We start from the raw sequence: 11,120 nt of genomic DNA, 5'->3' as shown, positions 1-11,120 counted from the left end.
AAGTCCTATAGAAAATGTCCCAGATCATACCGTGGACAGCCCTAGTACTTAGCATTTCTCAACTCCAATGTCCTCATCTATAGAAGACAACAACAGAATTTATAGGCTGATGTAAGGAGATCCTCATGCTGATTAACATGCTGATAGGGGTGAACTATGGGTCTCCAAGATCTATGTAATGTGTAGTCATGCTTTATGATCTAACATGTGAACGTCCTCCGGGTTCCCATTGTCCCTCCTACTCCTGAATCAGGTGCAAGCATGCGTGCATGCACGTGTGTGTGTGCGTGTATGTGTGTGTGTGCGTGTGTGTGTGTGTGTACACACGTGCACAGGTTGGAGAAAGCTATTGGGACTTGAATTGGGGCCTGGGTGCTGTTGCTTATCTTTCTTTCTCAAGGTGAGTACTCTATCACTTGAGCCACAGCTCCACTTCTGGCTTTTAGTGGTCAATTGGAAAGACTCCTGGATTCTCCTTCCCAGGCTGGATTCAAACTGCAATCCTCAGATCTCAGCCTCCTGAGTAGCTAGGATTACAGGTGTGGGATACTGGCATCTAGCCAGCCTTTGTGTGTGTGTGTGTGTGTGTGTGTGTGTGTGTGTGTGTGTGTGTGTTAATAGCATTTGAAATTAGGATCTCAAGGTTCCTAAGCAGGGCCTGTACTGCTAAGCTACACCTCCTGCTCCACTTTTTGCTGGCTACTTGTGAGATAGGGTCTTGCATTGTGCTGGAGCATGTGCCTATAATATGATGCACCTATTTTAGACTTCTTGTAGTTGGTGAGAGTCATAGACCACTAGGTGCAGCTTCCCTCTGTTAGATAGAGTGTCGCAGACTTTTTCCCCAGGATCTTCCCATTCTCAGCCACCCATCAAATGAAAAGTTTATAGACATGGGCCACAGGTGTGCGGCTAGGTTTCAAGGCTTTCAACTTTTAAAGTTTCCCATCAAAATTAGGTATTTATCCTGTTCATTTATAATTAATATATGACATAGACATACCTGTATAATACAACCCCAGTAACACTTTAGAGTATGTCAGAATTATCTAAGGAGATTGTTGAAATGGAGATTGTGGAACTCCACTCTGTAGGTGTGAATTATAGGAGCCAGAAGTCTTAAATTCACCAACTTTTCTCCCTCATCTATACTCATAAAAATGGTAGACACACACTCCTGAAAAATGGGGACATACATTTTTAAATGTTATTAGATGTTGAATTATGTGTGGATCTTCCTTATTGATTAATACAAGTAGCTGGAATAGGAAAGATACTATTACCAAAATTATGCACTGATGTCAAAGAGGAAGATGATGAAATACAGATTGCTTTTGAAAATGCTTTATTAGCTTCAAAAAAGAATGTTTTTCGAAACCAAATGACAGTGCCATGCTGACAGGAGCTATTACATTAAGAAAAAATTATATTTAACTAGAAATTAATCAATAGAAACACTAGTTTTGCAGAAAAATTAAATCATAAAATGCAAGCTTGTAAAGCAAAGTACACTACAGAAATCTATACTGAAAATATGTAGACTTGTAAAGCAGTGGCGATATTGTGCCTGGGGAAGGTGGAGGAAATTTTAGATTTCAAGGTATGAGGCAAAAGTCATAATGATTGTCAGGTTCAGGAGTTTGAAAGCGCATGTAATTTCTCACCTGCCTCTCCTTAGCCTTTTTCTTCACTTCCACCATTTGCCCTACACATCTTTCTACGTCTTTTCCTCCCAATTCATTGCGATCAGCATGCTTATTAGATATGGCCCATCGAAAATTAGGAACAAATCGCCTGACTCGCCCCCTCTTAACATTTCCTCCAGGCTTTTGGGCTTCACTCCCGCCCAGATTGCTGGATTCTTCCTCATTCTTAATGGAGGCTTGCTCCCTTCCATCGTTTTCCTGTTGAGCACTTTCCACGTTGAGGTTTTTTACCACTTGTATCTCTTTGGACGCCATTACTCCTAAGAAACAAGAGAAGGGACAGAATTCTTAGTGGGGTGTTCAGAACCACGGACAGAGGTCCTACTACGCAGCTCTCAACATGCAGAAACGTGGTACAGCCTACAGGAGGATCCTAGATCCGCTCCCTTCTCTCAACCCAAACCTAACACATTCTGCCACCCTCGCCCTCTCCTAGCAGTACTCCTCATACACACACACACACACACACACACACACACACACACACACACACACCTGGGCCTATCCTTTTCCTTGCCTCTTCTGCCGGAATCTCGCTTCCAGGTGGGTCGCTACAACACGCAGACCTGCAGAGAGAGGGCTGATGAGAGCCTAAGCGGCTGCAGTGCAGAACCGCGGCAACGCCCCCCACCCCATCCCTTGGTCTGCTGTCTCTCGTCCAGCAACTCCCCTCCGCCCCTGGCCTGGCACCGCCCCTTCCCCAGTCCCGACCTAACGCGACCCCCCGCAAGGCGCCCGCCCCGCGCTGACCACCATTTTCTGCAGCAAGCAGGCCGGGGGGCGGGGCGCGGCCGTGGGAAAAGCTGGCGTTCATGGCGCAGGCAGGTGTCTCCACAGGGGCGCAGCCTCGGGACCGCCGCTCCGCACACTCCAGGCCCCCTGCCGTCTGCTCCCGCCAATGGCCGCGCCAGGGTACAGGGGCTTCTGCCTTACCCACTGTGCCTCCGCCCGAGGTGGCAGGACCTGACCTGGGGGTCCGCAGGTGGGGTCCGTGTTCGCATGCCAACACAACCCCGGGGTCCCCGCCGAATCCCTCACCTTCTCTCTCCCGCCTCCGGGCGACTTGGGAGGGAGCTAGAGAGCTAGCAGCAATGGGAGTGCGCTGGTCACTGCTGGCGCTAGAGCTGGGCGCGTTTTATATACAGTGAGCAGTCACGTGGGACCTGCATTTCCCCCCCCACACACACACACCTTCCCCCCCCCCGCCAGAGGCTCCGCCTCCCTGCGCAGCCTCCTCTTGCCATCCGTTAGGTGGTCGGGGGCAGGACAGCCTGGCCCCTTGCATCAAGTCCTGCTTAGTGTCTGAGGGCTGGATCCTGTTGCTATGGCTTCTTTGTGTATTCCTGGCCTTTCTCTGCTGGCCAGGGAGGGGCAGTATCTGCTCAGAAAGCTGTTGATCATTCCCTGTTCTGTGACGAATTGCTTGTCCTTTTCTTCAAGGATACACCTGCCCTGTCCCCTACCATCACTACCAGGACATGATTTCAGGATTTAAGAACAATGCACAAAAATCTCAGAAATTAAGATAGATGAAATGACTGCAAGGATGCCCATGATGAACATGATGTCATTTTAAATACAGCATCTGCTCCATGTATCCCATTCCCAAATTATACTCTTTCTTGATACAAGTGCCCACTATTTTCTCTATACCAAAATGCAACGGTGTATCAGGAAATGAGCAAACTATAGTTTTTTTCTCTTGCTATAATTTAATCCCTTTGCGTTTTGTTCCTTTATTGCAAATTTTGTTCTACGCTTTTATTAACTCTATTTTCATTTTCTACCATAGGAAATTTCAAACATGTAAAAATAGGAAAAAGTAATATAAACCAATTTCATTATCTAGCAGTTAAAGAACATCCCATTTATTTAATCTTCAACCTTACCCAGTACCAGCACTCAGGGATTACTTTTGAAACCAATTCTAGACATATCATTTTGGGCATAATTACTCCAAACAAGAGTGGCTATCTATAAGATAAGGACTCTATCTATGTGAATATGTATATCATATGTGTGTATGTATGCATGTAGAAATTGACATATGTGTTTCTATATATTAAACCACAATACTGTACAACATCCAACATTGGACAATTCCTTCATATTATTTTATGTCCAACCTATATTTACAGTCCCAACTGTGTCATAGCTTTTGAATTGAGTCACGATCCCAGGAAGAACAATGCACTCTGGCTGTTGACCTCCAATTATCTTTTAATCTATAGATTCTCACTTCTAAATTTTCTATTTAATTTAAATATGATGAAGCAGAGCCATTTTCATACATTTTCCCACAGTCTGAGTCTTGGTGTCATCATTAACATATGCTCCTTTATGTTTCCAATGAAATGGTACTTATTTCTACAAAAGCTTGATTTAATTTAGGCTCAGGTTCTTTTATGAAACAAACTTTCACTCTTGATTTTTTGTTTAAAAAAAAAAAGATCACAACAGACCAGGAGTTTTGCCTATTGGTGGAGTGCTTGCCTAGCATGCACGAAGACCTGGGTTCAATCCCTCAGTACCATATACACAGACAAAAGCCAGAAATGTTGTTGTGGCTCAAGTGGTAGAGCTCTAGCCTTGAGAAATCCAAAGGACAGTGCTCAGGCTCGGAGATCAAGCCAAGGACTGGCAAAAAAAAAATCACAACTATTATTTATTGTGTTTCCTGTTTTTGTGATTTTAACAAGAATATTTATATAAAGAGACACATAGGGCCGGGAGTTTGGCCTAGTGGTTAAAGTGCTTGCCTAGCATGCATGAAGACCCAGGTTCGATTCCTCAGTACCACATACATAGAAAAAAGCCGGAAGTGGTGCTGAGGCTCAAGTGGTAGAGCTCTAGCCTTGAGAAAGTCCAAGGACAGTGCTCAGCCCCTGAGCTCAAGCCCAGGACTGGCAATAAATAAATAAATAAATAAATAAATAAATAAATAAATAAATAAAATAAAGAGACACATAACACAAATCATGGGACACATATTCTTATGAAAGTAGTGTGTTGAGATGATGTTCTCACCTTAAGTAGTGTAAATAACTCAGTGCTTATTTTGTTAGGCTTTGACTTATTATTTCTAAAGAATTGTTTCATTTGTGATCTCTATAGAATCTATACTTCAGTTATCTCATTCATAACAAGTTGAGTGCCACTCAGTGTCTTTATTTCTAGATTTATAGGTATGTTCTGGTTCCCACAAATGAGGGAAACCATGAAACCTGTTTCTCCGGATCTGGTTTACTTCACTTAATATATTCTCTCCAAGAGGAACTGTATTCATAAACTGCTCTGTTGAGTGGCAACTCTTTTGTATAACTACTTAAATAAAATAAAATATATTTAAAATGTATAAATGCAGGAATTTAGGTTTTCTATTACATGTGTTGAGAAGCACGACTTTGGGACAGATCATGGCCTTGGGCTTGCTCATTTCCCACAGTATGTTGTTAGTCTTAGGAAAAACATCTCTAGATTTCCTGATTTGTTTTTTCTCTCCTGTAGTCAGGGAGATAAGGAGAGGAGCCAGATGACCTTGCCTTCAGCCAAAATGATATTTTTGAGTTCCTTCAGTTGGGAGATCAGTGGGAAGGAAGAAGTTCAAAAAGAAAACAAGAAATTTCTATTTAAAAGTTTTAAAATGTGTAATCCATAGCAGACTGGCTAGTAAAGTGAATTATTGAGATAAAACCACAGCCTTGAACATGTTTGTATCTGTTTCTATCAGTCATATGTTGATAGAAAGGCACTTATGTTTTTTTACAAATTATATACATTCATTAATAATTTTAAATAACACTCTTGTATAAATTCTTTCATATATTCAAATCATACACAAATTTAGAAATGCATCATGAAGAAAGGCACTTATGTTTTATGTCCCACTATCAAATAGTCTTAGATCAAATACTAGAATAGTTCCTCTTTGATTGAGGACAATTCTGTAAAGCAAAGATAAGATTTGAGTTGTGTGCCAGGAGGATGGCCTAGTGGTAGAGTGCTTGCCTAGCATGCACAAAGTCCTGGGTTCAATTCTTTGGTACCACATACACAGAAAAAAGCTGAAAGTGGTACTGTGGCTCAAAGGGGTAGAGCTCTAGCCTTGAGAAAGCCCAAGGACAGTGCCCAGGCTCTGAGTTCAAGCCCCAGGACTGGAAAAAGATTAGATTTGTTATCAACCAATACTCACAGAGCAGGCCACATGCACAAAAGCCTGTAGTTCTAGTTGTCCGACTCCTGCATTAATGCTTGTTTTGTTGATTTTTTTTCCTTTTGGTGGTATTAAGGTTTACCACTTTAGCCAGTTCCCTATCCCTTTCACTTTAATTTTTCAGATACATTCTCACAGTTTTGCCTGGGGCCTCAGATCATCATCTTCCTATCTCAGTCTCCACTGTAACTAGAATTATAGATGTTTACCACCACACCAAAAGTAAGATTTTGCTACTTTTTGCCTAAACTGTCCCTGAACTGTGATCTTCCCTTATTTACTTCCTTGCCTTTCTGGGATTTGAGGATGCACCACTATGGCACATCCTGTATTGAAATTCTTAATGTTCTTATCTCTGAACGCTATTAGACATAACTCCATAAGAATCCATCAATTATTTAAACTGCATTCAGGAACAAGTCCAGTTGATTGACAGGTGCCACCAATCCAATATTCTACATTCTCCTTTTCCCCTAGGTACATTTATATTTACCAGATATTGCTTCTCTTCTTCATATACTATTTTACTCTACTAAACTAAATTTCTAAGTTTCAGAGCCCCAATGATTTCACTAAGATGTATGGATAAAATCCTTAATTCATTTTATACTTAAACGCCATCAAAGTAATATTATGCTAATGCTGCTGGACATAGATATCACAGAGAAGTTTTAGGAAGGCCATCCTTTCTGGAGAGAGATGGAGGGATAGAAGGAGGAGACAGGGAGAAGAAAAGGGAAAGAGACAAGAGGAGAGAAGAGAATAATGTGTTCACTGCTACGAGATTAAGGCACTAGAGACTCAACATGCATCTTGGATTCACAATTACCCAAGTCTTACTCCCCAGGTAAGGAATCTGACTTTTCTCAGTTACTAAAAACCACAAAAAATTTTGCTAAAAATATACTCAAATTAAGTAAAGGAAAAGAATCAGGATCAAATTAGTGTATTCCTTCTAGGCCACTCTTAATTAAGAGTCTGGTATAAGTTGTTAAATATTGATGTCCTTAGTCTTGAATTACGCTATTATGGAAACCATATCTAGCAATTACATGTGAAAATTCCAACTGGAATTGTATAAATTTACCCACAATTTGTCATCTGATATAGCACACTTTCTATGTGCTGCTTCTGGACTTGAACTCAGGGCCTAGGCATTGTCTTTGAGCTTTATTGCTCAAAGCTAGCAGTCTACCACTTGAGTCATCTCGAATTCCAGGTTTTCGATGATTCATTGTAGATAAGCATCTCTCAGATGTACCTGCCTGGGCTGGCTTCAAACTGTGATCCTTAAATTTCAGCCTTTTGAGTAGCTAAAGTTACACAGGCATAAGCCATCAATACCTGGCTTTTATATTTGAATATTTTGATTGAAGTATAGTCCTACATAAAATTTCACCATTTCAAAGTAGAAAATTCAGTGTTTCTAGCATATTCACAAGGTTGTACAGCCATCCTTACTATATAATAGCATGATATGTCCAACACCCTAAGGAATGTTCTCTTCTTAAAGGAACTTACTTGCTTTTAGAAACCATTTTTGATACCTTTTTCCTACAGTTTCCAAGAACTACTACTCCACTTTATGCCTCTATGGATAGAGACTTTTTATTCCAACGGAATAATCCAGTATGTGGTGCTTTTTTTCTGGCAACTTTCTCTGAGCATATTATTTTCAATGATGTAACATGCAGAAGTGCTTCATTATTTTTGTGGCTGAATAATATTACTTGAATGAACATATCATATTTTGCTTACATATTCATTAGTTGATGGGCATTTGAGTTGTTTCTTTGATAGCCTATTGTGGAGTATTTTTCTTTTTTTTTGCCAGTCCTGGGCTTGAGCTCAGGGCCTGAGCACTGTCCTTGGACTTTCTCAAGGCTAGAGCTCTACCACTTGAGCCTCAGCACCACTTCCGGCTTTTTTCTATGTATGTGGTACCGAGGAATCGAACCCGGGTCTTCATGCATGCTAGGCAAGCACTTTAACCACTAGGCCAAACTCCCGGTCCCTGTGGAGTATTTTTCTGTAAACATTTTTATACAAGTATTTATGAGCATATGTTCATTTTTCTTTTCAGTTTTCTTAGCTATATCCCTAGGAGTAGAATTTGGTTACTTTGTTTAATTTGTTAATGTACTACCAATCTGTTTTAGCAGTAGCTGAGTTGTTGGATATCATCACCTACAATATATGAAGGTTGTAAATGCTTCACAACTTTATCAATACTTGTTACTTTAGTTTTTCGAACAATTGCCATACAATAGGATCTCGTGGTTTTGAGTTACATTTACCCACTGACAAGTTGTAGTACTAGGCATATTCTCATGTATTTATTCTCCATTTGTGCGTCTTCCTTGGAGAAAAGTCTACTAGAGAATTCTGTTCATTCTGTAATTTGGTTATTAGTCATTTGGTTGTCAAATTGGAAGACTTCTTGACATATTTTAGACTTTATTGTGAATCATATATATATTCTACATGCATTATCTCTAATCTGTATCTTATATTTTTAATAATTAATACTTTCATGTTAGCTTTCATCACTGTAATAAAAAAATCTATAATCTCTGTTCAAAGCCAGCCTGGGCAACAAAGTTTGTGAGACTCTTTGCTCCAATAAACTATCCAGAAAAAGCCAGAAGTGGTGCTGTGGCTAAAGTGGTTGAATGTTAACCTTGAACCAAAGAAGCTCAGGGATAGAGCCCAGGCCCAGAATTCAGGCCCCTCCAAAATTCTACTTAAAGCAGAAAAATTATTTTGCTTCATTATTTTAAGAGCTTTGACCTATGCATGGCTACTTGTTGATTTTGGAGCTATAGTGAAGCAAACTATCGTGGAGTGCTGTGTGTATGTGTGTGTGCTAGAGCTGCCCATTTCATGGTGGCCAGAACATAAAGGGGAGGAAGAGACAAAGTAGGCATGACTGACTTTTTCTATGTCCCGACTCCTAGTTTCCAGCCCCTCAGATTAGTTCATTAAACTAGTTCCATCAATAGATGTATCACTAAAGTCAGAGTCTTCAAAATACAGTTACCCCCCAAGGGTCCCCATTCTGAGCACTGCTACATTGGGACCCAAGCCTTCTACATATGAGGTTTATCTTGGGGAGAGGAGCATTTTAGATTCAACCCCAAACACATTTTTGCTGGTACTTGGTATCTGAACTTAGGGCCTCTTGCTTGCCCAACTTGCTTCCTTGCTTATACGCTTGCTTTCTTACTTTTCTGCCACTCTACTGCCCAACATTTTGCTATTTCCTTTGTGGTTGTTGTTTGTTTGCTTAAATATGAGAGTGACTCTCATGAATTTATCTTTCCATGCTGAGTTTGAACTACAGGTCTGGATTTCAGCCTTGTGAGTAATCAGGATTACAGGCATGAACTATTGACACCCTGACCAAACCATAGCAGCTTTCTTAGGTATTTTCCTAGCAAAACCAACATATAGTGTGAGAAGGATGTGCCAGGTACTGGTGTCTGATGGCTGTAATCTAGGTCAACACACTGAGACCTGAGGATTGCAGTGCAAATCTAGTTTACTCAAGATGGTCTGGGAGACTCTTACCTCCAAATAACCACTCAAAAGCCAAAATCGGAGCTGTGACTCCAGTGGTAGAGAGCTAGATTTGACCAAGAAAGCTCAGGAATAATGCCCAGGCTCCATGTTGCAGCCCCAGGCACACACAGAAAAAGAAGAAGATTGTGATACATATGTAGGTAGACTGTTGTGAACCTTCACTGAGTATACATTCACTTCTTAAGCTTTTTGAGAAGCAGTCAGCTACCAGTGAGTGGTGAGCGAGATGTGCTTCAGGTATTACCTGCGCTACTAAAAGTTGCCTCCCCCAAGGCCATATAAGTCTGGATAGGCTTGTCAGGACTGATCCAAGAGAGAGAGTATAAAAGTCTGACTTGTTCTACCTAAAGAGAATAAAATTTTCTAGGACAAATTACCTTCACAGCTCACCTTGGGGTCAGAGGGAACTTTGGGCCTGCACTAAGGATGTGTAACTGTATTTGCCCACATCAACCTTCTTCTATCCTTTCTGTCCTTTCCTCAGATATTGATCCTGAATAAGTTGGGCACTGGCTCATCTACCAAGTGCTCAATCTCCATTTGTGTTGGATTTGTATCACTCTACCACAAAGCAGACACACACACACATATCACATATATCTATTTCCATGCAAAGATAAGAATGAAGGGACTTACCATTGGATGAGAACATTCCAGTGTTCCTGTGTCTTGCACCTACCTAAGGAGATCTCCCATCAGTCATTCCAGCATCCTGCCCAGCATATGGAGAATAAAGATTGGCTCTCATCCTTCCACGGTTCAAAAGAAAGCATGCTTCTCTTTTGTAAAATAGGGGAGGGGGGTGAAATAAGGCAAAAAGAAAACATGGTAAACAAGAAGAAATTCATTGGTAGCATAGAATAAAAATGGCATAATTTGTTCATTCCCCAGCCCCAGTGGTCACTTACCCTACCCCCAGATACGGCATGGAGTCAGTGTAAAACAGAACAATATGCAATGATTTCCTTTCTTCCTCCTGAATAAATATCCTGTACTCTAAATTCCATCCCATAACCAACTTTTTGAACAACACATCCTGAAAAGAAATACATTTTAAACTATAAAAGTAACTGTTTCTACCAGTGACTGCAAGCAGAATGAATACAAAGATAATCTGAAATGTAAGAAGGAATAGTGAGAAAATACCATTAGCAAACATCCGTAAATAAAGCAATGATTATATTTGATAGCACTAATGTACATTTGGAGATTAAAAAGTGATAGGACTATACTGTGCAATTACACATCACTCACACGATGGGCATATCGCAAAGTAGTGGCTCATGATTACTTCCTCAGTGGCACAGCCATTGAAGGGGAATTGCAGCATCTGAATCACAACTGCTGGCCAAAATTGTACAAATGTGACCAAGAATGATTTCATGAAGAGCTTTTCTAGGATGTTTAATTTAGTACATGCTGGGGAAAATCAGTGCATTTGTTTATGTGTTGTTTGCTTGGTTTTTTTTTCTCCTGCTTGCTGATTTCAGTGATGGTTACTTAGTGATACAATCCAGGAATGTACCCTAACTTCCTGCATCAAATTGAAGAGGAACTATTATTTGCTAATATTTCAAGCAGGATTTGCACATCTTAATTTGTGTATAGGACCCCTCACA

The 11,120-nt window shown here is 40.7% G+C and overlaps 1 protein-coding gene across 3 annotated transcripts; it reads right to left on the bottom strand.

The window, feature by feature from the left end:
- Positions 1 to 1,328: 1,328 nt before the first annotated feature.
- Positions 1,329 to 2,849, bottom strand: Bex4 (brain expressed X-linked 4). 3 transcript variants are annotated; one of them, XM_090325900.1, is made up of 3 exons: positions 2,745 to 2,849; positions 2,224 to 2,272; positions 1,329 to 1,966 (listed from the first exon to the last, which is right to left on the bottom strand). In XM_090325900.1, exon 3 carries the CDS (start codon positions 1,959 to 1,961, stop codon positions 1,596 to 1,598), a length of 366 nt encoding a protein of 121 aa, XP_090182026.1. In that variant the 5' UTR covers positions 1,962 to 1,966; positions 2,224 to 2,272; positions 2,745 to 2,849; the 3' UTR covers positions 1,329 to 1,595. The 3 variants fall into 3 exon arrangements, with proteins under 3 accessions (XP_090182026.1, XP_090182025.1, XP_090182024.1); XM_090325899.1 differs by having other exon boundaries at positions 2,202 to 2,272; positions 2,745 to 2,848; XM_090325898.1 differs by lacking the exon at positions 2,745 to 2,849 and adding an exon at positions 2,640 to 2,707 and having other exon boundaries at positions 2,202 to 2,272.
- Positions 2,850 to 11,120: the final 8,271 nt, after the last annotated feature.

This window comes from Megascapheus bottae, chromosome X (assembly GCF_031878675.1).
Source record: "Megascapheus bottae isolate mThoBot1 chromosome X, mThoBot2.hap1, whole genome shotgun sequence".
Lineage (NCBI taxonomy): Eukaryota > Metazoa > Chordata > Mammalia > Rodentia > Geomyidae > Megascapheus > Megascapheus bottae.
The sequence above is the reverse complement of the archived record's forward strand: the minus strand, read 5'-3'. Positions and strand labels throughout refer to the sequence as shown.